Source organism: Cryptomeria japonica, chromosome 11, assembly GCF_030272615.1.
Source record: "Cryptomeria japonica chromosome 11, Sugi_1.0, whole genome shotgun sequence".
In the NCBI taxonomy this organism is placed as follows: Eukaryota; Viridiplantae; Streptophyta; class Pinopsida; order Cupressales; family Cupressaceae; genus Cryptomeria; species Cryptomeria japonica.
Window position 1 is genome coordinate 561,408,419 of NC_081415.1, and position 27,575 is coordinate 561,435,993.

At 33.1% G+C, this 27,575-nt stretch overlaps 2 protein-coding genes across 2 annotated transcripts; both read left to right on the top strand.

The window, feature by feature from the left end:
- The first annotated feature begins 2,320 nt into the window (after positions 1-2,320).
- Positions 2,321-4,966, top strand: LOC131860327 (uncharacterized). Its single transcript, XM_059214728.1, has 3 exons — positions 2,321-2,501; positions 2,546-2,752; positions 4,887-4,966. The coding sequence occupies exons 1-3, from the start codon at positions 2,321-2,323 to the stop codon at positions 4,964-4,966; spliced, it is 468 nt and encodes a 155-aa protein (XP_059070711.1).
- Positions 4,967-7,530: 2,564 nt separating this feature from the next.
- On the top strand, positions 7,531-9,994 carry LOC131080098 (protein NUCLEAR FUSION DEFECTIVE 4). Its single transcript, XM_058018193.2, has 3 exons — positions 7,531-7,973; positions 8,055-8,926; positions 9,280-9,994. The coding sequence occupies exons 1-3, from the start codon at positions 7,644-7,646 to the stop codon at positions 9,845-9,847; spliced, it is 1,770 nt and encodes a 589-aa protein (XP_057874176.2). The 5' UTR covers positions 7,531-7,643; the 3' UTR covers positions 9,848-9,994.
- The last annotated feature ends 17,581 nt before the right edge of the window (positions 9,995-27,575 follow it).

The following is a 27,575-nucleotide window of genomic DNA, read 5'->3' on the forward strand; positions in this document are numbered from 1 at the left end:
ACAAAGATAACTAAAATAATATTATAATTTCACACACACACACACACACACACACACACACACACACACACACACACACACACACACACACACACATATATATATATAAGATGCAGACTCTATATAATTTGAAAAGAAAATTTAAACATTCTAAATATTATTCTATTGTACCTAAAAATTTGTCTAAGAAATTTCATTTATTGAATTTTATTCCTAACCTCTTTGAATCCTAATTTGAACTATAATCATAATTTAACTTTAACTCAAAAATTTATTTTATAACTTTAATAAAACTATAATTAAATGTAACTATAATTATAATGAATGCATTTGGTAATCTTTCTATTTTTTAAGTTAGTTAATTTAATCTTAACTATAATATTTGTAAATATGTGTAATCTTATTGAATATTAGAGAATCCAATTTTTTAATTAGCATTCAATTCGTATTATAAAAATATATAAAGAAAGTCTAGAGATATAGATTGGCTTTCATTTATTAATTATATATATATATATATATATATATATATATATATATATATATATATAAAAGCTAGTAGCATCCACAGACATAAGTTAGAAGAAATTAAATAAAGAAACATTTATTAATTTACAAGTATAATAATTTATTTAAATATTAGAATTAGAATGTATAATCCTTAAAATAAATCGAATTGAACACTAAAACAAATGTTGATAAATTAAATTAAACTAAGCCAAATTGAACCCTAATAAAATTTGCATTCAAGATTAAGGGTTACAATTTTATAGGAGTTGAGAAATACAACCCCACAGGAGCCTGAAGATCTTCTGCAAGCCGAATAACCTGTTACAAGGAGAAGCAATGAAGAAAAATCTAAAGAACATACAAAACACACAGAATATGCTCAAAAAGAGAGAGCTCAATATTCACAAAAATATGTAATGTGATTCTTACAAAGAAAAGAAAGAACTCAACCTTTAATAGGTCAAGAAACCCTAAAAAGGGAAAACCTAGGTTTGCACATAATAATTAATTATATGCACCTAAAGTTAGCTTAAGTGTAAAAGAGATAAAGGGAACTTAAATAATTAGACAAAGAATGTTTAATTAATCAAGTAAATACCCGAATACTCTAACACACCCCCTTAAGCTAGACTTAGGGAGAAGCTAAAACCTAGAACAGTTACTGAAAGCAATAAAGATGGGTTCCGGCAACAAGGCCTGATCAGGTACCCAAATACAATGAAATCTCTATGAAATGGAGACAAAGGGGAAAACCCAGTGGGAAAAAACTCCTCTCCAAAAAGAGATAAAAGAACACCACTGAAGCATGAAGAACATGCAAACTTTGTCGAAGAATAACTGCTGATCTGAAGAACATCCACTGAACTAGAACATGACCAGGTAGAGAAGACTGTAATCTGCATGAGTGCCCTCAAATGACACTACTCGAATCAGGAGGCAAACAAGGCAAAACAACTGAAATCGAAGATACAGATGGCATGAGAAACCAAAGCCTAAAGAGCTGATCAATCGAACCACGAAAGCATTAGAACCAATAGGATAAACCTCCCCATAATGTGGAAGTGGGAGAGGGACAGGAACACTGAAAAGGACAGCCAAAAACAACTGCATGACGAAGAACCAAGAACATCAAAGGTGCTGAGACACATCATCATGAGGCGAATGTCGTGGAAGGAACACTCACTTGACAAAGGAAGATGGCAAACAACAGGCAAACATCAACCCCCTCATGGCACTTGATCAACAGTGCATGTACAACAAGACACAAGATATGCAAGATTCCAAGTAAACAATGCATGATGGCACTTTATCTCAGTGCATTTGCATAATTACAAGCTACAATGATAAGAATACTGGAAATAGAAACGAGAATCAAAACAGAGACACCCTACTCGGAAAAGAGATCCCAAGACCTGAAACAACCACGATATCCACCAGAGTGCTGAAAAGAAAAAAACTGAATAAAATATGCATGGACCAGAATTTGGAAAAAAAAACTCATATTTTTGGAAAGTACATAGAACATGCTTTCCGAAAATATAAAGTTTTCGAAAAACGGAGGTCGGATGCTCATTCTACATCTCCCAAAGTACAAAAAAGAGACCTCACTTTGATTGTAAAAAAACATAGTCAAAAAGAAAAATTAGAAAAAATTACCAACACCATGAGGTCGGCCTTGGAACCAGCTTTTTCATGCCTATTCGTTCGCCAAAATCCGACTCCGTATGCCCAAGCTAGGGCCAAAAAACCAAATCCCCCCTGAAAAAGCCAAAAAAGGGAGTCTGGTGGCTCTTTGGTGGTGCGGTGGCCAATGGGTGGCGCACCGGTGGCGGTCGGGCAGAGCTCCAGTGGCTGGGCGGTGGCCCGGTGGCCGGCCAGAAAAAAAGGGTTGAGGAGCCGGAGCGACAGTCGGGGACTGAGCGACGGGGGCCAGGGTAGAGGCCGCAGGCTGAGCGGCGAGCTGGGCCACAGGCAGGCAGGGGCGGAAGGCGGTGGGCGTAGGGAGTAGTGGTGGCGGGGGAGGCAGTGCTGTCAGGAAGCGGTGACCGAGGAAGCCAGCGGCTGAGCGCGGCGGCAGGCGGAGGGGTAGCCGGGAAGCGGCAGCCACAAGGAGGAGCCGGCGGGGGCCGGGAGCCGGCAGGAGGCCGGGAAGAACTTGCTATGGGGGCCGGAGGGGCCACCGGTGGGGGCCGCAGAGGCCGGACTGACAGGTCTGACAGGCCTGTCAGTTCGGTACCCTGCGGTACCCCCAAACCCCCAAAAAAAAATTTCCCCAAAAAAAAAAATTTTCCCCCTTTTTTTTCGCTTTTTTTCAAAAAAAAAATTAAAAGTAAATTTCGGCTTGCATGCCGTAAAAAGGGAAAAAATATTTTTTTAAAATTTTTTTCTCGATCTGCGTGCCAGGGTCGTACGACCTGGATTTGAGAAAAAAATTCACCCAGAGGCTCAGGAACCAAAATAGGTCGAATTTTATATGACCATAGGGGTTTTCGGGGCCTTCTAAGCACGATGGTGAGGTCCGTTTAGGCCCAAAGTGCTTAGAAAGAAAAGGTCAAACCCTAGGTACACAAAAAAATTCCTGAAACCCCAGATCTGCTTCCAAAGCCAAAAATCTCAAAACAAGAATAGGTAGCTGCAAATCTGAAGCTCTGATACCATATAGGAGTTGAGAAATACAACCCCACAAGAGCCTGAAGATCTTCTGCAAGCCGAATAACCTGTTACAAGGAGAAGCAATGAAGCAAAATCTGAAGAACATACAAAACACAGAGAATATGTTCAAAAAGAGAGAGCTCAATATTCACAAAAATATGTAATGTGATTCTTACAAAGAAAAGAAAGAACTCAACCTTTAATAGGCCAATAAACCCTAAAAAGGGAAAACCTAGGTTTGCACATAATAATTAATTATATGCACCTAAAGTTAGCTTAAGTGTAAAAGAGATAAAGGGAACCTAAATAATTAAACAAAGAAGGTTTAATTAATCAAGTAAATACCCAAATACTCTAACAAATTTAAATAACACTTTTAAGTAATTAGGATTAGAATTCAACTATGGTTAGGGTTAAAGTTACAATTTTGGCTATGGTTCAATTTGATTTAGTGTTAGATCTAGTTTTCAATTTCATTTATAATTACAACTCAATTTGGTTTATTGTTATAGTTAGGATTTCATATAATTAGAGTTATATGATTGGTATTAACACATTAATCCCACTTTAATAATGGTTACAATTGAATTAGGTTACATACAAGTCAAAATAATTTGAAAAGAAAATCAAAAAATGCTAAATATTATTTTAAAGACTTAAATTTTTTCCAAAAAAACACAATTAGAAATTGGATTCGGGAAATGTGATAATAAGATGCAAATTATTTGAGCCAATTGGATTGAAGAAAAATAATTTATGTAAATTGAAAACTTAAAAATCACGCATCTAACTATTTAAAAATTAAAAAACAAATATCCAAAATAAAATTCATTGATATAATTAGTGAAAACAAACATCAAAAGAAAAAATTCAAAGATATAATTGGTGGAGAAAGAATTGAATAATAACTAGTTAATGAAAATTGGGTGCAATCAATTGCAATAATACTAGCCTAAAGACAAGTACTAAAAAACCAAATACTACAAAAATCATTTATTAATAGTATTAACAATAAATTCATAAAAGAAAATAAAGCTATTAACTAAAAATATAGTAAAAAGAAATCAAATAAATAAACAACAAAACACACATTAATTTTATTGGCCACAACCTTTCAATTTGAAGTCAAACATTGCTAATCCACTATGATATATATTTGTTTTAATTATTCAAAGTAAACAATGACAATAGTATTTATTTGAGATAAAAAACTAAAATTACTTATTATTTACAAATGAAAATTTTAATTTCCATTAATAACTATTTTATTTATTATTTACATGCTTGTAACTAATTATTGTTTTATTGACTAGTTTATTGTATAATAACTATTTAATTTACATTCTATAATTATTTACTTTAAATGTAATTTAATTGAGAAAATAGATCAATTGATACTTTAAATTTTTTAGAATTTATTTGACATAAAAAAACTATGAAATTTATATTAAAACATTCAATTTTATACACAGAAATTCAACTTCTATAAACAAAATCAAATGTATAATGTGAATTTAACCCTAATAAATCTTATAATTCTTGATAACTACATAGATTCACTTAATATCTTCACGTAATATTAAAAACACTTTAAAAAAATTAATATACAAGAATCTTCTCCTTAATAAGACTCTCATTTCTACTTAATAATTTTAAAATAATAATCAAAGATACAAAACAATTATATAATAACATAATTATAGCAATGTTACATTTGTACTTAGATGGGGACGGGTATATTGGGGACGCGTTTATTCTAGCTCCGTATTGCGTATTTTACACTGTCGATTTTGCAATAGAATGAATCTTCATTAATGCTCATAAATACATACATTAAGATATTTGACATGGAACTAAATAGAGCTTGTCCATCCAGCCTTAAACGCAACATATTAAGCGGTTCAGTGACATATGCGAATTTCTTTTAAATGCAGACTTTTATATTGATAAGTTCCATTCATACACGTAAATGAGTTTTGACAGATGGGGCATCTTATAGAATAGGTATATATTCATCGCATATCCGCCAAATGGGAAACAAATGTTTGTATGTTGTCCGAAAACGAGTGTTTCCAGTTGTAAAATCGGGAGAGAGACAATGAAAGCGATTGAGAGAGAGTGTTGACACATCTTATCGCTTATCGCGTGGGGTCTTTTCAACTTTTTATGGGCACCTATCACCCACCTTTTTCAGCGCAAATATTCATGATAAATTTTAGGACAGTCATGAATGAAGAGTTATAATATAGTTTCATTTTCGATTCTTTGGGAATGAAAAGTTCTTACAATTTCCCTTCTAGATGAGGACAGGAAAGGGATATAACTCAGTGGTAGAGTGTCACCTTGACGTGGTGAAAGTCATCAGTTCAAAACTGATTATCCCTAAATCTAATGCGAGTTATAATTTAATATTCATTAACAAAGTAGGAATTACTTGGGAGAAAGAATTTTATTAATATTTTAATTGTTATCTTTTAGGAAACAAAAAGTAAGGTGTTGAAAATTTGTATTTTTGTTGGTGTCATTTATTGAGGTATTTGGTTTTCTTTCATATATCTATCAAATTAATAAGTCTTTTATTTCATGATGAGTCTTGTATTGAACAATATATGATTTGATGAAAAAAAACTCTTGGATTCAAGTGTCAAAAAGTTGTTTAATTTTCTTACAATCATTGTTAACATACATATATATAAATACACATGTCTATCATATTCTCTGACCTCACGCTGAAAGGAACATGATCATTAGAAAGTGTCGAATAATAATATTTACTCATTTCATATTTTCACAAGATTTTAGTGATAAAATATTGTTAAATAAAAATTATTAATACTTATAATACCCTGCTCAATTATTAAGAGTACCAAATTTTTTTTATTAAGGACATGTCCTCATGTGGCTGGTTAGTTTATTCTGGTTAGCAGTCACTCCTCAATATTTTAAGGAGCAATTTGTGGAGCAGGTGGCCATGAACAATTTTCATATTTTGCTTATAATTAAGCAGTCAACTTAAATTCTTCTGCCACATAAATAATAAATTGTTTAAGTAGTATTAATATGATTATATGTGATATATTTTAGAGAGGAAAAATGTTAAAAATGGAGGCAAACAAATTTGTGCTTCCATGTGGCATTTTCCCATGATTAAAAATTTGTATGGGGACACTCTAACTCCTTATTTTTAAGCAGAAAATGGATTTAAAGGCATGGAGACATGGGGTAAGGCAAGGGTCTCATGGAGGGGGCTTAAGCTCTATTATTAAGGACGGGATTGATTAGAATCTTTTCCTTAAAAAATAGAGCCGCTACCTTTTAGGCTTGAAAATCTAAGGGTGGGGTCCCATGGAGGGGGGCTTCCTAAAAAATAGAGCTGGAGTTGCTAAGCTTTTTTAGCTGGCGGTCCCATGGATTTTGTTTTGCACTTCACCTTAAAAATTTAAGGATGTCATGAACTTTGTAGTGCAGATTAACTTAAGTTTAAACTCTTAAATTTAAGTAAATTGGTAGTAAACAAATTTAGATTTTTTACTAAAATTTATGTAATTGGCAAATGGCATAATACATTCCTAAGCTGGTGGGGCAATTTCTAGCCCCACCCCATTTTCACAAGCTTAGATTTTCAAGCCTAAAAGGTAGGGGCGGGGCTCTATTTTTTAGGAAAAGATTCTAATTAATCCCGTAGCCAAAAATTTTTTTTTTCATGGGACTGCCTCTTCCTTAAAAATAGAGCTTAAGCCCCCTCCATGGGACCCCACCCTAAGCTGCTGAAAATGGGGTGAAATTGCCCCACCAGCTTAGGAATGTATTATGACATTTCTCAATTACATAAATTTTAGAAAAGAAACTAAATTTATTTACTACCAATTTAAAAGCCCCCTCCATCGAACCCCACCCTAATCGAACCCCACCCTAAGAGGAGGTAAATTTTGACCAAAAAATCTATGAGACAAAATAAAACAGGCACCGTATTTGGTGAGAGTAGGTTTCAGCTCTCCTCCTGAATAATACACGTGGAATGACGTCATTAAATTGCAACAAAAGTAATTGATGGGTTGGTAGAAAACCTGTGTTTTTCTTTCAATTGGCGGAGATATTTATTAATATAATAAAAATTGAATCAGATTGTTAACCTAGTGGAAGAATCTTGCGTGGGGTTTTCCAATCAAATCTGATACACCCAATGTCCTATCACTAGACTAGCGGCAAAAATTTTACGTACATTTGCCGTATGTCTAACGAGTTCTGCTTTGCCACGGCACCACTATTGTACCGTACGGACGTTCGGAAAATTGTTGTACAACTCATCAACTTGACAATTGTCGACTGAACACAGTCGTGACTCCTCCACTTCTATATAACAAACTCAACCCAGTCTCTCCGCCTACCACGGAATCAGAAAGGCATAGTTTTCGGTTCGCACCGACCGCCAGAAATTTCAGTTAGAGCCTTTCTAATCTACTCTGAAATCTAAAAATTCAATGGGCGGCCACAGATTGGAAGGCCTGCTTACGAATAAGTGGTTAGGGTTTGTGACGGCTATATGGGTGCAGGCCATTGCTGGAAATAACTATACATTTGCCAATTATTCTGTGGCCCTGAAGGCCATTTTGGGGTTAAACCAGGTGCAGCTTAATAACCTCAGCGTCGCCAAAGATGTGGGGAAAGCTTTCGGTTTGGTTGCAGGTTTTGCTTCGGATATTTTGCCGGCCTGGGTGATTTTGCTCATTGGCTCTGTTGAAGGACTCCTGGGTTACGGTGCTCAATGCTTGGTGGTCAGTCACAAGATTCGACCTCCGCCCTATTGGCAGGTAAACTTTTACTGCTTCTTCTCTGGTTTTTGGGTTATGTTATTGTGTAGGTGCTAATAATGGCTTGAAATGGCGGCGCAGATGTGTGTGTTTCTTTGCATGGGAGGAAACAGCACGACGTGGATGAACACGGCCGTGCTGGTTACGTGCATGCGCAACTTCCCGAAGAACAGAGGCCCTGTGGTGGGGATTTTGAAAGGCTATATTGGCCTCAGCACCGCCATTTTCACCGACATTTGTAGTGCCCTTTTTGCCAGCAATCCTTCGTCGTTTTTATTGATGCTCACTGTCATCCCTGGCCTCGTCTGCTTCACGGCCATGGTGTTTATGCGACCCGTGCCTCCTGCAGCTGACGAAAGGGAAGAGAGAGAGGAAGTTAACAGTTTTTCTGTCCTGAATATCTTGGCAGTTGTTTCCGCTGTCTATTTGCTTGCCTTCGATACGACTGGCGAGCACGGAGTTGTGCTTTCGCGTGCTTTTGTGGGCTTCTTGTTGCTTCTTCTCGCCGCCCCTTTGATCGTGCCCGCCAAACTTTCGATTCAGCAACGCTTTTCTGCCCACAGGGGATCGAATCCCGCGAAATCGAGCAGGAAACAAATTTTAGAGCCCTTGTTAGAAACCGACGAGGAACGTTCTACCGAGGTTGGCAGTTCTGTATCTGCTGTTACTCAATCTCCGCCGCCACCGCCGCCACCAAGCCTGAACCAGATTGCACGCACGCCGCTTATTGGTGAAGATCATACGATATTTGAGGCGATGCAGAAATTTGACTTCTGGTTACTGTTCTTGGCGTTTCTTTGCGGCGTTGGGACTGGAATGGCAGTGATTAACAACATGGGTCAGATTGGGCTGGCCATGGGCTACGTTGACGTTTCTGTGTTTGTGTCTCTCATCAGCATTTGGGGATTCTTTGGGAGGATTGGAGCGGGCTCCATTTCTGAGCATTTTCTAAGGTATATCCTGTTTTCTACAAATATAATATTCAAACTCAAGCTTAGAATAATTCCACAACTGAAAGAAGTACCAACGGTGAATTCAATTTAACTATAAAAAGATGTATACGAGACATCTGGGTCACCTGGGTGACTGGATCAGTTATTAAGTTCCGTAATGATAGTATAATTAATTAGCTTAATATATTTAAGATTAGATTGTGTGATTGATCAACACAATTTAATAACCTGATTAGGCTCCTAAATGTTAAAAAAACTGTTTTCACCCATTTACTTCATGCTTGGTCTTGAGATTCCCTAACTTGGATCAGATCTGATGCTCTCATTTATGACCAAAACTTTTGGATTTTCAGGAAGGCGGGTGTACCTAGACCGGTGTGGATGGCTATATCGCAGGTGGTGATGATAGTGGGGTACATAACAATGGCCGTCGGAATGCAGGGGTCTCTCTACATTGGGTCTGTGGTGGTGGGCATCTGCTATGGCGTTCGTCTCTCCATTTCAGTTCCCACGGCATCTGAGCTTTTTGGATTGAAATATTACGGCTTGATTTACAACTTCCTCATCCTCAACTTGCCGTTGGGGTCCTTCCTCTTCTCTGGCCTTTTGGCTGGGATTTTATACGACATTGAGGCTGCCAAAGACCAGAAAGGAAATGTAATCTCACCACTTTTAACTAGAGGATGGTCATATGTAAATTTCAGCGGTCTCTTAAGAGGGCAACACGAGTTATATGTGGAAAATGGAAAGACATGCGTGGGGGCACACTGTTACAGATTGGTTTTCCTGGTGATGGCTGGAATTTGCCTTTTGGGATTAGGCCTGGACTTGCTTCTCACCTTTCGGATGAAGAAATTGTATTCCAACTTATACAAGGCTAGGAAGGCCAGAGTCTCACAACACATCAGGCAAAAGCTCTGAGGTTCTACGTATTATCTGTTATAGTGTATTGTTTAATTACAATCGAGCTTTTGTAGCAGTGAAGAAGTACAAGCAAATTTGTATGTCATGTTTGTAAGATCGGTAAATAGTTTAGCTAATAAATAAACTGGAAGTTGTTCTATAGAAGCGATGTATTTTCCAAGTGTTAAATTGTGTATGTTTAGGATTTTAATTGGTATAGTTTTGAGCTGATTTTATCAGTAATCTGTTATAAGAATTTATTTTTTTTGATAATGATAATGGTTATTTATTTATTTATTTATTATATCTAATTGGTTTTTATATGGATGATATAGAGAAAAATATCCAATGAAATAATTTAATTTAATTAAATAAATGTAAATAATTAGTACATAATTAATATTTAGAGACTAAACAATTAAGATAAATAGTAAACAGTGTGAGAGAGATAAAGTATTTATTTGTAAAATTAATGAAGGATTCATTTTCAATTTTTGATGTTATAAATGTGATGTGCCTTCTAATCTAATATGTGTCTCATGAAAATGATATGTGAGAACATGTGGTTAAAAAAAAATTTCACCGTCACTTTTTTAATATTTAAGTTTGTTAAGGATGTGTTTAAGAATTCTATTTAGAAATTTATTGATTTTATAGGTGAACAATTTCTCTTAGCTCAAACCTTTTTGCTAGGTTGAGTCAATGATGATTAAAAAATATACCAATTGAAAACAACATTTAATCAACATGTAGGTGGCCTATGTGCAAATGTGATTTAAATAGTCTTTTTATTCTTCAAAGCCAATATATTTTGCATGAGATTTCTCTATGAATTCACATGCACATTGAATATCTTTAAATATTATTATATTCAAACAAGTTGTATAAACATTTGTTAAATTGACTCATAATAGCTAGTAGAAAGGGGCCAAAAGTTTGAATTTGAATTTTAAAATGTCAAGATTGAAATAAGTTCACTCAAAAATTAACCTTAGGATAATATAATAATTTTAAGATAAAAAGCAATTGCATTGAAGTGTAAAAAATGACATAAATATGGTAAAACAAACAATATGAATAAGAACCAAATAATTATAAAACTTTGTACAAAAATTTCCCACTTGTTAAATGTTATTACATAAAGAATATTTTCATTTAAATAGACATAAAGTTAAATAGAAAATAATATAAATATACTAATTTCATTATTATATGTAAATAGAATAATTATTCAAAAATGATTAAAAATCATTAAAAAAATTATTTTTAACATATAACTAGATAAGAATTGAAAATCATTATCGTTTTCAAACCAATGAAAATAAGATCTGTTCCAAGGCGCTTTATGTCTCTTTCCAAACAAATCTTGGATAATAAAAAGCTCAGTTAAAAGAATTAGATTTTGTAGCACGCTTTTGCTGTTTCATTCACGTATATAAGTGATTTGGATAAAAAATTGCAAATCAGGGTAATCGGATAAAATAATGATTACACATTATTAGTAAATTTTATTTTTTTAAATAAAATAAAAGAATTGGATATATATTATTATATGGGTTATTTATGTATTCATATTAATAAGTTTGATTTAAGAAAATTTGTTCAGTCATTAAATTGATTGGTTCATTAATAGTATCTTTAAATATCATCTTGATTTTTCATTTATAAATTTAAGGCAAAATTTCAAATATATTTTTTGTCAAATTATTCATACATGTCATATATCAACTTCAAACATCAAAACCAAATTCACAAGCAAGAAAGATTAATCATCTAGAGTGCGACATTGATTTGTAAATATTCCTACATTAATTGAAACTACAAGATATTCATGAAATCAAAAGAAATAATTTGTGACAATGACAAATTATTCCATGATAATATTACCATCATCCATCCATTATCAATCTTAAAGATAAACCTTTTGTCCTATGTAATAGTTATATGTATTTCAATTCCATTATTAATTTTATCTATATCCAAATTAATTATTATTTTATTAATTACATTTATTTGATTAAATTATTTATGTAAAAAACTATAACTTTGAGAAGTTTTTATATTGTCCATATCTCCCTAGCTTACAAGTAGATATACTTTTACAATGATAATATCTATAGCATAGAATGTCATTATTGCCCATAAATATAAGATAATTAATTGAGATGGTTGATAAAAAACTTATTTTTATTAGAGGGAGTATGAAAATGGGAAAACATGGAGTGTTTCCAGTTGCAAAATTGACTGTCATTAAAGTGATGGAGACTGGTGAGGCTCATATTTCCTCGCTTATCATTTTCAAACCACTTTTAAAACAAAACTGAGTTTAAAGAATTACATAAGTGATTTGGGTAAAAAACTACAAATCAAAGGTAATCGAATATAATTATGATTACATATTATTATTATATTATAATTTTAAAATAAAATAAAGGAATTGAGTATGTATTATTAGATGAGATATTTATGTATTTATAAATGTTGTTTTCAATATTTTTATTGTTATGAATAAATTTGATTTAAGAGAATTTGTTTATTCATTAAGTTGATGGGTTCATTAATAGTATCTTTAATTATTAAAAGTAAACAAGATTGCAAGTGTATTTTTTATGAGAGTATTCATAAAATATGTCATATATCAATTCCACACATTGAAACCATGTTCACAACAATCAAGATCAATCATCTAGAGTGTGACATTGAGATATTCCTATATTAATTGAGCCTATGAGATATTCATGATATAGAAGAGATAATTTTGACAATGTCAAATCACTCCATAATAATATTACCATCACTCATCTATTGGCAATCCTACAACTCAGCAAACCTTTAATCCTATTTAGTTAGTATATATTTTAATTCTATTATTAATCTTATAAAGATGTGGTGACTAAATTAATTACATTTACTTGATTAAAGTATTTATGTAAGAAAATTATAAATTCGAAACACTTAAAAGGGATTTTTTAGACTGTCTATATCTCCCTTGCTGCAATTTTTAAACATAATAATAATTTAAATATATATAATATCTAGTGTAAGTAAATTATACCCACCTTCACATATATATTTAGAAGGTAAAATAATAGATTAATAATGACATTTAATTACTTTTAAATATTATAATTGAGATTGGTGAGTTGATGTATAAAAAATAATATATAAATAAGCTTTTAATTTGATGTTAAATGGTGTGATAAATAGTGGATAAAGATTCATTAATATGTTTTATGTTAAAAATTTGTAACAAAATATCATTCTTTACTTTAGCTCATTTTTGTGCTTACAAATTCAACTTCTATGTGCAAAATCAATATGAATTCAACCTAAAAAATCTTATAAATTTTTCATATCTACAAACATTGATGCCTTTACTCAATATAGAATATACGTACACACATTTTCTTCTTAATCAAACTTCTATATCTGATATAGTTTTAAAATAATAATTAAAGATATACCAACCCATTGTATAACATCTCTAGAAGAATGCTATATTTTTACAATGATGATATCTATACTATAGTACAATGATTCATTAAATCTCATAAATATAAGATAAGTATTTGAAATGATTGATAATTGGACAATATATAAAAAATTTGCAGGTGTTGATGATACATGTGGCACCTAAAGACCTTGTTAGTGATCAATTATCCACTCCTACATTCATGGATTTCTTTTAAATGTAGAAAAATTCTAGGTAAGCCTCCTTCATTGCATATCCTCTAGATGGAAAAACACCCTAGGAAAAGCTTGAATGTCATGCGATCGTGCAAATGTTTGTATATGCCAAAAGATATGAGGAAAAAGAATGTGTTAGGATCATGAAAAAGTAGTGCGTGAGAAGGAAGAAGAAGATGATGACGATGATGATATAAGGAGTGATATAATCTTCCATGAAAGTGATAATATAAGTCTAACATCAAGTTGCAAGAAAATAGGTTATTTCCTTATCAATGGAAAATCAAAGTTTATCTTGTATTTATAGAGAACATGACTATGGGAGAGTATGAAGTGTTTCTAGTTGTAGAATACTGTCATTTTTGGAGAGAGATGCATTAGATCCCATACTCATTGCTTATCACAAAGCCTTTCATCTTCTTATGTGCAATCATCAATCATTTCTTTGACCCCAACTTGCCACCAACTACAAGATATTAAGTTTTGAAGAAAATCTTTTTTGTTTGTTTCAAGAGAAAAAAATTAAAATAATTCAAAAAGAGAGATATGTAAGATCTAACAATGTGAGAAATTAAAAAAATAAATTGAATTATTTTTTTTATCATAATGACATAATATTGATTTTTAAAAAAAAATTTCAGTTTTTTAAATTCAAATAAGTATATTCACAATATCAAATTTGGTTATAATATATCAAGTGTATTCACAATACCAAATTTGATTACAATATATCAATAGGGTCAACCTTTTGCATGAAAAACAATGCAAGTTTGAAAACATTTTGATAACATAACCTTGTGTAAAATGATATAATCATTAAAAAACAAACATTTCAAAACTATGAACTGATATATAGACAACCAAAAACTACAGACCTCCAAAGATTTCTAAAAGTAGCAAGATAAGATATCCATGTAAATCCCAATGACAACACTAAGAAGAGAAAACTTAGAAAAAAATTATTTCATTTAAGCGCTCAAGTTGTAATCTTATTTATATTTTTGGTAGAATTCACATGTGAACCAAATGGGTCATGATCCTCAACGAGTTTGATATTGAGTATGTCGATAGGAAAGCCATCAAAGGACAAGTCATTGCATATCGGTTAGTTGATGCACCTATGATAGATGATAATCCATTAATTTAAGAATTTCCAAATGAATCCATCCTGGTAGTCACAACTTCAAGATTATGGCAACTATACTTTGACAGATCATTCACATAGCATGGAAAAGTGCAAGAATCATTTTTGTCATAGGGTAAAAGCACATAACTGTGTCATGTTTCAAGCCAACTTATCAGCACAAGTGAATTTAAGTAATTCTAACTAAAAATTAATTTTAGTCAAACATATGGTCTATAGAGATTCATTATAGCTATCTTATATATGGGCAACAACTTTTCCAATTGAAATTTTCTACTAAATGTATAGTTTATACCACTATGGGTCTAATTACCATTTTTTTAAAAAACTTGATGTTTCAACAACTCCTACTCTTATATATAATATTTTTTCAAATGTAAAAACACCCTTTTATAGATCTATGAGTGAATTTTCTAAAATATATATCTTTTAATATTTTAATTAGTTATTATATTTTATATTTTATTTTTATATTGAAAGTAGGTCATCAGCACTAAAATATAAGGTTCCTTATCTTGTAAAGGAAAAATACTAAAATTTGAAAAAAAAATTGAAAAAAATAAATGCACTAGAGGAAAGAGTCTATGTCAAGATGATATAATTCTTTTCTAATTTGGATAAATATTAAAGAAAAAAGGTGATGCCAAATGGAAAGAGTTATATTTCAATAAACACAACTTTTCAAATTTATTAAAAAATATACATACATAAAAAATAGTTAAAAATACATTTTTGCACTAAAGTTTCAAGTTGTCAATATACACAAAAAAATTGAGGAAAAAAGGTAAAATTTACTATATAAAGTGTGACACCTTGTGTAACTTCAATTTCAACATTTTATCACCAACTAAATTATAGTGTTTACTTTATAAGAAAGTATATTCAAATATTTTTTTAAATTTAAAAAAAAATTACAAACATAAATACATAAAAAATATACACTTTATTAGTTTACATCATTTCAAAATTAAAAACATATATTTAATTTTCTATTGATTCAATTTAAAAAGTTGAATCAGCATTGGCCATTTCTTTTATAAAAGTGTGACACAACTTTGTGCTTTTACCGCACACCACAGGGAGGTTACATCCTGAAATCAAATGGAGAGTCAATCCCTTGTATGAAAAACATAGTAGAATATGTGGCATTCACTATAGGTCAACAGATTATAGTTCAATGGAGGATCTAGGAAATTCATGTTTTTGGTGATTCCCAATTAGTTATCCAACAAACAAACAATGTCTATGAAATAAAGGATGAAAAAGTTGATGCCTCATAAAAAGATGGTGGATGAATTCAATAAATACTTCATAGAGAATGCCACATTATAACCCGTTGTTGATGCTATGGCTACTATTGCTTCTTTGATTGGCATGTTGTAAATTAAAACCCATTGTGAGTTCCTAGTGGATAGTCTCTTGGTCCCGCATATGAGATCCCTCAATTTGAGCTTATATGTGTTAGTGGCCCTGATTCCCCTTGGTATGGTGGCATCTTCAATTACCTTCACAATAACACCTTTCTACCTAACCTTTCCAATAATCAACATCGTACCTTTATCCACCAAACCTCTTGCTACATAATCATTATTGATACCCTTTCTCACAGAGGTCTCAATGGTACTCTCCTTATATTTCTACAACAAGAGGAATTCGAAATCATGTTATGTGAGGTGCATGGAGGTATGTGTGGGACTCACTCTAATGGTCCAACCTTACCTAGGAAACTGGTGAGGACTAGTTACTAGTAACCCACTATGGAGAAAGATGTCTATTAGTTTGTCAAAAAATGCAAGCAAAGTCGGATTCATGGAGACTTGATACGCGCCTCAACATGGGAACTACATCCAATCACAACACCTTGGCCCTTTTATCAATGGGGACTTGATCTCATGGGTAATATTCACCCTCCATCTTCCAATGGCCATAAGTTCATAATAATTGCCACTAAGTACTTCACGAAGTGGATTGAAGTCGTTCTCCTCACACACGTTATCGATAAATAGATTTCCACATTCATCCTTAACTACATTATATGTTGGTATGGTGTTCCCCTTTCCATCATCATAAACAACGAGCATCCTTTCAAAAATTGGGATGTTCAAAAGCTCTATGACAAGTTTCATATATCCAACATTGTTTCTCCACTCCATACTATTCCCAAGGCAATGGTCAAGAAAAGGCCTCTAATAAAGCTATCTTAAAAATATTCAAGAAGATAATCAATGACATTGGTCAAGATTGGCACACACAACTTAATCCTACCATGTGGGCCTCCCGCACAAGTGTTTGTACCCCCACTAGCACAACATCATACTAACTTGTTTATGATGCTAAAGCTATCTTACCCGTTGAGTTCGAGTTGCCATCTTTATGGGTCTCCTTATACAATCTTATTAGTGATGACGATTACAAAGTCTCCTAACTTCAAAATCCTGAATTATTAGATGACTGTAGACATAATGTGTTTAATCATCTCAAAGAAAATCAACAATGCATGAGCTTAAGCTATAATCATAAGGTGAAACATCGTACATTTAGGTGGGTGACTTAGTTCTCAAAGAGAATTTGTAGAATCAACAACATCAAGAGAAACAAGGAAAATTCAAACCTAACTAGCTTGGCCCCTACATTCTCACAATAGTTTATGGTTTTGGAACATATCAAACATCTACTCCTAAAGTTGAACCGCTTGAATATCCTATCAAAAGGATGCACCTTTGCAAGTTCTACACTTATTTCTTCAAATAATCCCTCAATAATACAAAATATATCAAAAATACAAAAGAAAACAAAAAAAATAAAAATTGTCACCTTCATGAAAACCTGGCAAACAAGCGTCTTGTGTGACACAAAAAAAATAAAAAAATAAAAAAATTAGAGAGAAATAAATTCCTCCAATGGTGAAAACCACTATGATGGTGCCCTAGGTAAGTACCATGGTGAAAACCGGGCAACTAGGTACATGTGTAGGGACTTTCCTCCTCCCTCCTTTAGGATTTGCATGTTATGAGGAACATCAATTTTTTATACCTTCCCTCTTTCGCTCATAGTCTGCAATAAAGTTTCACAAACATCGTCAATCCACAATAAAGTTTTTTCTTTTTTTACAATAAGCATTTGTTTCATGGAGTGAGATAGTTTCAAATGAAACATGAGTAGCATTTGGGCTTTAACAAAATCAATCTTTTGAGTATATCAACTAATGGGACTGGTGATCTTGTTTGCCTTATTAATGTCTATCCTTTTTTAGGATACTATCTACATTGAGATCAGATCAAATAACTTTAAACATCTACGGAAAGAAACATTTGTCGCATGAGGATTTCATTATCCAATGGTTTTAGGTCTTTTATTTTTCTTTGATTTTATCTTTTGGTGACATGCTTCCTATGCCTCTCAAAGATGTCTATGGACTAGATTAGTCGAGATGGGGCATGATCACCTAATTGTTGCATGTGGATTATTCTCTAGTAATATTATGGCTTATCCAAAGATATGGTGACCTGTGACTATCGATGGTGTAATGAGTTTGGTGTGAACACGGGCATTCCTTGTTTGTGAGTGTATTATCTCCATTCAAATGGTATGCCGACTATTGAGTTCAAACACATATTTGGATGGTCACAATAATTTTCATTAAGATCAATGATGATAAATGCACAAGAAACTCATCAGGTCCTCATATCTTCTACCTTCCATCATTCCTTTCGTTGCATCCCCTTTGGCCTTCATCTCATGTAGTCCTACAATATCTTATTGAGTATCATGATGCACCAAAAATATTAGGGGCATGCATTACACTAGCATCCATCCTACATCGCCAAATCCCAGTGACACATAAATAAGCATAATAATCATAACACATCCTGCATCCACATAGATTAGTGCATAATCATCACAATGCATCATCATCCATACATCATAGGTCAATACATGCATATCCACATAATAGCATCATGAATCCATTGTGATAAAACATACATATAGAAATCATACATCATCATCTATAAATCATATAGAATCATCATCATTTAGAATCGCATGATTATAAATGAATCTCATTATAAGCATATAGAAACCATACATTAAAACCACATCAAATAGTACATCATGCATAGTCATAAATATATTATACATAAATCATAACTACACCACATAAACATCATAAGAAGCATATAGAATCATTGAATCACATAAAACATCACATAAGAACACATGCATATAGTTGTTTCTAGGAATAGGTCTCATCTCATATATATCAAAAATAAAAGTGTCATATACAATGATGTCAAAATCATAAGTCGTTATTGAGAGCTCAAAATCACCTTAGGTGTCTGCATATCATCATACATAAACAAATACAAAATTTGGACAAAATAGACCTATGATGAACTCATGCCCTTGGAACTAGCTGGTCTCAAAGGTGTATGAGCCCTTGATGATGGTTTGGATCCTCTTCTCCCCATTGCTGGTGATAGTGGTGGTCTTCTTCCACCTACCCCTGTCAATCCTACCACTCTTGATGACCCTAACCCATCGCTCTCCCCCAACCATGTGATAACCTATGTGCCATCTTGTAGTGCCCCTCTTGATTAGACCATCTCATCCCAGTTGATGTATCCTCCTCGGATATCTAAGTCATATCCAAATACTTGACACCAAATCAGCCTTCAATCATAGCAATCACTACATCAACAACAACTTTACCAACTTTATTAACATTATTAACTTAATCAACTTTATTAGCCACATTTGTCTCTCACCTTTTTTTTCTTCTTATTTATCATCTTTATTAGCCACATTTGTTGCTTCAACTTTATCAACTTTATCACTACTTCAACTTTATCAACTGTATTTGTTTATCACATTTTCCACTTCACCTTTATCAGCTTTATCAATTTTCTCAGCTTTATCAGTCGCATTTGTCTATCACATTTTCCACTTCATCTTTATCAACTTGCAATCATAGCAATCACTGGATCAGCAAAAACTTCATCATCTTTATCAGTTTTCCCAACTTTATCATCTTTATCAGCCACATTTGCCACTTTATCTTTATTAACTTTATCAGTTATAGTTATCTATCATGTTTGTTGCTTCAACTTTATCAACTTTATCACTACTCCAATTTTATTAGCCACATTTGTCTATCACATTTGTCACTTCAACCTTATCAGTTGCATTTATCTATCACATTTGTTGGTTTAGCCTTGGCATCTTTATCACTACTTCATCTTTTTTAGATTTATCAACAATATTTTTCTATCACATTTGCTACTTCATCTTTATTAGCTTTTTCCACTTTATAAGTCACATTTGTCTATCACATTTTGTGCTCTAGCCCTGAAATTTCATCAACTCTGCTAGGCATGTGCCCAGAGCAACCGTACAAGCGCTTTATAAGGAGATCCTTCCCCCAAGTTCTTATTTATAGGTGTTATAACCCTAGTTGCTTGTGGTCATCCTTCATGGTCCCTATGATCTCCCGTGACTTGTTGTTGGTTCATTTTTCATCCATCTAACTTTGGCTTTGCCTTTTTCTTGCCTAGTGTATCCTCTCTCTTATCAAGAGATTGCCTGAACCTTCTCACAACTTTTTCACCCAATGTCTTGAAGGGGCATACCACCTCTATACCGAGGCAAATATGTGTATTATTTAATTTATTTTTCTTTGAAACAACACAATAAACTACATTGTCTCAAAGAGGGACAAAATGTGGACATCTAAAATTGTCGTAGTCTAATTAAATAAATATTTTTATTTATTTAATTATTCCCTCTTCTTCTATTAATGAAATGAATTTTTACTTATTTAATTAATTCACTAATCCTTTTCTAATCCCTTTTTCTATCCTAATTTAAATAAATATTTTTATTTATTTAAATTCCCACTTTTCTTAAATTAAATAAATATTTTATTTATTTAGTTTATGTGGCCCTCCCTCTATTAATTAAATAAGTCATCCAAAGGATCGGTCACCTTACCAATCAAAGTTGGGCTAGTAATACAAGAGGTGGCCTACCAAGTTTTAGACATTGATCTCACATACAACATCTTCTTGGATCATCCTTGGATCCATGCTATGAGAGCAATTCCCTCTACATACCATCAATGCATCAAGTTCCCACAAAATGGAATAGAAGTTACCATTCCCACATATCCAAAATATGTATTGTAATAAAATTCATCCTAAGTTAGAAGCTATAACTTACCTATTAATTGAGAATCCAGTTCGTCTTCATCTTATATTAATCCAAATTCATTGAAAGCTTCTAATTCCAAGCAACCTAAGATTGAGGCTAAGGTCAAGAATAATAGAAAGGGAGAATATAATTTGCAACAATCCATGCATCATACACAACTTATGGACTCCCCTAAGATTTATGGAAAACCACAGTCTTCACAACTTGTGATGGTAGTTACAATTAAATGGGATCCTAAATTTTTTACTAGATGGGTGAAATGAAAGATGAGGACCTTTTCAAAATTATATTTAAAGACCTGGAAGAACATTCAGATCATGATAATATCAAAATACATGTTAAGAACGATAGAAAAGGCTTCAAAATCCTATAAAAAATGGGATATGATGGTAAAGTCTGTCTTGGCTTGTAAAAATAAGGAATTTCGGAACCTATCCAACCTGAATCGGTACCTGAGAAACAAAGGACCAAGGGACTAGAATATGCACCCTAGAGGTTGTGTGGCCCTAGATCTCAATCAAAAAATTACAAATAGGTCCTTCAAGTTCTACTAATGGGAATACAACACTTGAAAAACATTGTCCATCTACAGATTCCAATGAATGGGAATGAGGCTCATATAAGTTATCTTGTGACTATGATCTTGAGGAAACTTTCAAAGATAGTAAACCTACTTTTGAATAAAAGTTCAAGGTTGGACAAGCGTTAGCAAGTCAAACACCCCAAGATAAGGATGCTAGTGGTGAAGCATGGATAAAAAACATTTAGGGTCTTGGTTACTCTACATCTCAAAGATCTAGGTCTAAACCATAAAAAGTTAGAACTCCTATTGCTAAGTGTCTTTCTAGTACTATCGGTCAAACCCCTTTCATAATCTAAATTGATGAGGAGAGTACCAATGTTGACCCAAATGACATCATTGGCATACACAAGACTCATGTGTATTTACCCTTACCACTTTTGACTCGATCAAACTGATGGCCTTCCACTTGTTCACCCACAACTCATAGATTGGGACCAACAAGGGCCTTCACAACTCAATACATTTCAAAATAATGAGGCTATCAATGATTCCCTTGGAATTCAAGATGATCTTCCTATCAAAGACCATAGAGAAACATCTATCATTGAACTTGACAAAATGAATTACTTTGGAGAGGGTGTCAATTTTTTTAGTCACAAAAATATAAAAATAAATAATAAAAGGTGTTCTAGTGAAAACCACACTGCAACACTTTTACACCACAAAAAAAGTAAAAAGAAAGGATGTATGTATTGGTGAAAACCTCTCTGAGGTGCCATAGGATGGAAGGCTTAACACTCTCCCCTTGACATCATATCATGAGAGAGCACCTATATTGTTGGAAGAGATAATGCAAAGTAATCTTGGGACTGAAGAGGATACACTTATCATCTATCTTGCAGTATCATTGATAGAAAAAGAGCATTCCAATATTGTCAAATTCTTCAAGGAACGTCAGATAAAATTTGTATGATCATATGTTGATATTCCTGGTTTAGATCCCAATATTGTCATGCATCATATAATGGTAGTACTAGGTGCAAAATTAGTCAAACAAAAATTGAGAAAAATGCATCCACAAGAGACACTTTTAGTCAAAATTTAGCTTAAGAAACTACTAGATGTCAATTTCATCAAACCTATTGATTACTCAAAATGGATTTCCAATATTGTACCTATGGTCAAACCAGATGGTCATATTTGAGTATGCACAAACTTTAGAGACGTCAATAAAGCTTTCCCTAAAGATGACTTTCCACTACCCAACATAGACGTAATTGTCAATCTTATAACTGGAAATGCAATGTTATCACTCATAAATGGCTTCTTTATCTATAATCATATTAAGATTGCACCTAAGGACCAACATAAGACTACTTTGACATATCCTTGGGGAATATTTTGTTGGAATTTCATGTCTTTTGGCTTAAAGAACACTGGTGCTACCTAGCAAAGAGCTATGACAATAATATTTTGTGATATGATGCATAATTTGATGGAAGACTATGTAGATGATCTCTTGAGAAAATCACTCATAAGAGAAGATCATTTCGATCTTCTAGAAAAAAATTTCACTCGATTAGAGAATTACAAAGTGCAATAAAATCCTAAGAAATGTGTCTTTGGGGTAACCTTTGGGAAGCTCCTAGGATACAGTGTGTCACAATGAGGTATCGAAGTTGATCTAGTAAAAGTAAAAGCTATTCTAGAGATGTATCTGTAGTCACATAAATCTGTCCATTTTAATTAAATGAATATTTTCTATTTATTTGATTAAAAATCCACTAAGCCATTAGTTAATTAAATTAATATTTAATTAATTCATCTTAAAATATTCTTCTATTAATTAAATAAATTATTCAATTTATTTTAATTAATTTATTAAACCAAATTCACAATCAATTAAATGAATAAATTCTATTTATTTAATTAAAATCCCCATTTTTCCTCTTTTAAATAAATTAAATAAAACATTTATTTAAATCATTTATCCCACCCACTTGCATTTTCTTACAAATGCAACTTGCACACATTTATTGAAATAAATTAATTTATTTTGAATAAAAATGCTATTTTCTCTCACCCACCAAATCCACTTGCATTCCTAAACCCCCTTCTAGATTCTTCTAACCCCTTCCCAATTAACCTAATCCATCCCCTAATTATTGTCACATTCCTAAGCAACTTGGAGTCACTTCTCAAAGACTTCAAAGTCTTTGAAAAGCATTTAATACTTTGTGTGTTCAACAATTTAACCTCTAAAGTCTTCCAAAACCACTAATGGCTCTTACATGACCATTAATGTCTCTTACATAACCATTTATGGTTAATTCAACTTGCACTCTTGTGTCTCCTCAAGCATTTATTGCTTTGACCATGGTTATCCCTTTTGCCTTTGCACAAGAATTTATCCATTGGATAAAAGCTTTATTCTTTGAATAAAGAATTTATTCATTCAACCTAACCTTGACCTTAACTCCCAAGTTAACTCTCAAGTCATGTCAAGCATTTAATGCTTATTCCCTCTCCTCTCAACCTATCTCACAATGACACTTGTCATCCTGGGATTGGGTTGAAAGCCATCACATGGATTGAAATTCATTCAATCCTGACCCTTGTTGAGATTACTCAATCTCAACCATTCATTGCTCCATTTTTCCTATAAATAGAGCCCATTTCTTCATAATCCAGATCCTGAAAACTTGTATGCATCTAAGTTATAGAGAATTTTAGAGAGCATTTAGCATAAATCACTAATATCTTGTCATTTTGGTTTAAAATAAATCATTTTAGCATCATAGCATCTAGCATTAGCTTTTTATTCACATTTAGAGTAAATACTTCAATCTCAAACTTCCATAAGCATCCATAGTGCAAAAATTTGTTGAGAGCTACACTAGTTTGGAACTTGGAGAGGAGAGGAACAAAGAAGAAGGAGCTAAGAGCATGTTAGGAGGCATTTGGAGATGTCTCATTATATTTACTTTTCTAGTTAAATATTCTCTCATGCTTTCGGTGTCTCTTTTGATATGCCTGTTTAGATTAGTCTTTGATTGAATAACACTAATGATTTCTTGTGTTTTTGTGTGTTATATGACCACAGGCATTTAGTCTAACCTTGTCCATTTTGCAGTGCATCATTTGGTGAACCCAACGTGAATCCAAACACCCAAAAAAACAATTTAAAAAAAAAAACTAACTTGTTTGAATGTTTAGCTTGACACACAGGTCACGCTTCGACGCTTTTGTTCACGTTCCAGTGCTATTGTCATTTAGTCTTTTAGCGCTTTTGTTTATACAATAGCGCTATTGTCTATACAATAGCGCTATTGTCTAAAGTATAACGCTTTTGCATATACTCTAGTGCTTTTGTCTCTTAATTAGCATTGTTGTTTAGGTTTTAGCGCTTTTGACCTGTTGCACAAATATCCTAATTTAGCGCTTTTGTCTTGTAGCGTGTTTGTGTTAAGTAGCGCTTCTGTTTGAACACAGAGTAGCGCTATTGTAACAGAACGTTGTAAAAAAGACCATGTAACTAAGAAAATAAATTTTCTTAGGCTTGTAGAAGCCCACCATGCTTTTGGTTTTTTCTAACTGTTTGCTTCATGTACAGGTTTTAGAATAACTCTTTTTTTAGCTTAAAAGGTCAAAAACACTTCTTTTTGGTGCTTTAAAAAAAATCTTCATTTCTTGCAAGATAGACTCACTTCATTTTTGGTGCTCTAAAACTTACAAGTAAATTTTATTTCCTTGCAAGTTAGGTTCACTTCCCTTGGTGCTCTAAAAATTCACAACACAAACTTTGTTTCTTGCAAGTTAGGCTTAATTTTTCTTTTGGTTCTTAAAATCAACAAGACAAAATTTATTTCTTGCATCAAACTAAAATTCACAATCAACACTTCAAATTTTGGTGCAAATAAAAGGAACAATCCATTTGTCTCATTTTGCAAGCGATTGACTTCATGCATACGTGTTTCAAATTAAGTTGACCAGGATTTCAAATTCTAGTTTACTCAAACATTTTGCCTTTGAAGTTAAAAAGAACCTCATGATTGTTGGAGCAACATCTCCAAATAGATAAAAAAATCATTGCTATGACAAGTTAAAAAGAACTAGTGCTTTTCGTGATTGGCACACTTGTGCAAAGTTTGACGAGTGGTCCTACTTCTAACACACACCATCCTCTCCCTTGGCTTTCGTGGTCCTAGGTGCAAGAGAAAAGTGTTAGTAACACTCATATTTTATATTTTAAAGAGAGGCCTACCAAGAGACACATCACTCTTGGGAATGACCTCACGCGGTAAATCCTTCGAGTCGGTATAGAAATCAAGTGAGAGTGAAAGTTGTAGCCTTGGGTATAGATGTTCCTACAGTGTAACTTGCCGAAAGGACAAATGGGCCCCACCACAAGTTACAAGGCTCTTAAGTGAGTCACTGCAGAATGAACTTATGTCCAAAAACATCGAACATTACTAAACACCTTTAAGTAGTAGCCCACCCATTCTATTGATTGAGGATATTTGTGATATAATTCAGTGCAAAAGCATAGATGGTTTTGCTCCCAAGATACTCACCATACATATTTCCTTGAGTAGAAACATAGATTTTTGAAAAGTCACTTGTGGCATGATGAAAGTGATGACTCCCCCATCATAGGGATCATCTATTTGTTATGCTCGTGCAAGACTTAGTATATCACATCCTTACCTGCCACGATGGGATTCATAAGGTATGTAGTACCAAAGTCGAAGAAATATCAAGATGTGGGCTGAATTTATCGCAATTGGCCATTTAACCTTAGGGATAAAGAGTGTTTGAAGTGTTTTCATTTTGAGTCAAGACCAATGCAAATTGAGCCGACTTCAGGCTTTGGACAACACCTAAAATACATTTAAAGGCAAGGGTCATTAAAAAGTCCAAGGATTGGGTTGATCTAGACCCATACTTATTTGTGCCTTTTGAGGCAACATTCTTGTGTTTGTGTGCTTGCTTTGTTTTCTTGTCAAAGAAAAATCAAAAATCAAATTCCAAGAACAAGTATTCATCCAACATAAACATTTTCAAACACCACCAAAAAGATCAAAAACAAAGAGAAAAGTATCAAACTATATGACCATTCTTCACATCTTGAGAAAGAAGAATCTTCATTAACACATCAACTTGAAAAGAAGACCATTAAGCTCAAAGGCTTTAATCAAAAGGAGGAAATTCTTCTATCTAAATATACAAATCTTTGTCTCTCATAGAGCTTTTCTATGTCACATGTGTCTTTATCTTCAAGGAAAATCAAACGAATTTGATCAAGAGTCATTAAACTGCCAAGCTTTTATGCAATATAGAGCTTTGAGTTATCACAAAAACAAAGGAGACAAGATCAATCCTCACTTCTTTCCAGACATTTGCATCACATATAACGTGGCTTGGGAAGAACCACCAACTCCTGAAAGAGAAGAAGAAGAATTTGTCCCATATATGACAGGAAGCTTTTATTGAAGTTAAAACATTTCATTCATTACCATATTCACATCTCATAAATCCATTCCAACTCTCAAAACATTAAAGAGGTTTTTATCCTAAGTTCTATTTTCAATATTGCTTGAATCAAACACAATACATCACTTTTTAGAAGTGTCTCTACATCTAGGATAAACTCATCCTACGAGGCATTTCTACGTAGGTTAAAACTAGTTTATGAGTACAATCCTCTCATTACTAGGTAGTTGAGCCTGTAAGACATCTCAAATTTCTCTAAACCTTATCACATCAAACTTTGTCAATCAAACACAACAAGCAAATCAAGAAGAAAACTTTGGTCACATCTACCTCTAAAGTGCTCGAGATCCATATGCAAAACATTTCACCAACCATAAATCTCTCATTTCATCAACAACTCATCATCATTTTCACCCAACTTCAGCAAAAACTTGTAAATAAAATGGCTCATACCAGGTCCAAGTCTAGACAACAAGAAATTGAAGAGGAAGAGGAGGAAAATATCAATGAATTCCAAGAATCCCTTGGAGGAAACGTAAATGATGACAATCCAGGCACTCTTACTCCTGCGGCAATAGAAAGAGCACAACACAACCCTCTCTTCAATAGACTTTTTGATGAGATGCTAAAGAGTAATGCCGATGCTCACTTTTTAAAACTTGCTCAAGAAGGAGCCAAACTCCCCTCTAACT

Bases quoted from the DNA above. Each gene is read 5' to 3' on its own strand.
- LOC131080098 (XM_058018193.2), top strand. From the start codon at position 7,644: ATGGGCGGCCACAGATTGGAAGGCCTGCTTACGAATAAGTGGTTAGGG. The intron at 7,974-8,054 runs GTAAACTTTTAC...ATGGCGGCGCAG, and splicing joins GACCTCCGCCCTATTGGCAG to ATGTGTGTGTTTCTTTGCAT. The intron at 8,927-9,279 runs GTATATCCTGTT...TTGGATTTTCAG, and splicing joins ATTTCTGAGCATTTTCTAAG to GAAGGCGGGTGTACCTAGAC.
- LOC131860327 (XM_059214728.1), top strand. From the start codon at position 2,321: ATGGGTGGCGCACCGGTGGCGGTCGGGCAGAGCTCCAGTGGCTGGGCG. The intron at 2,502-2,545 runs GTGGGCGTAGGG...CAGTGCTGTCAG, and splicing joins GCAGGCAGGGGCGGAAGGCG to GAAGCGGTGACCGAGGAAGC. The intron at 2,753-4,886 runs GTACCCCCAAAC...ATTTGTACTTAG, and splicing joins TGTCAGTTCGGTACCCTGCG to ATGGGGACGGGTATATTGGG.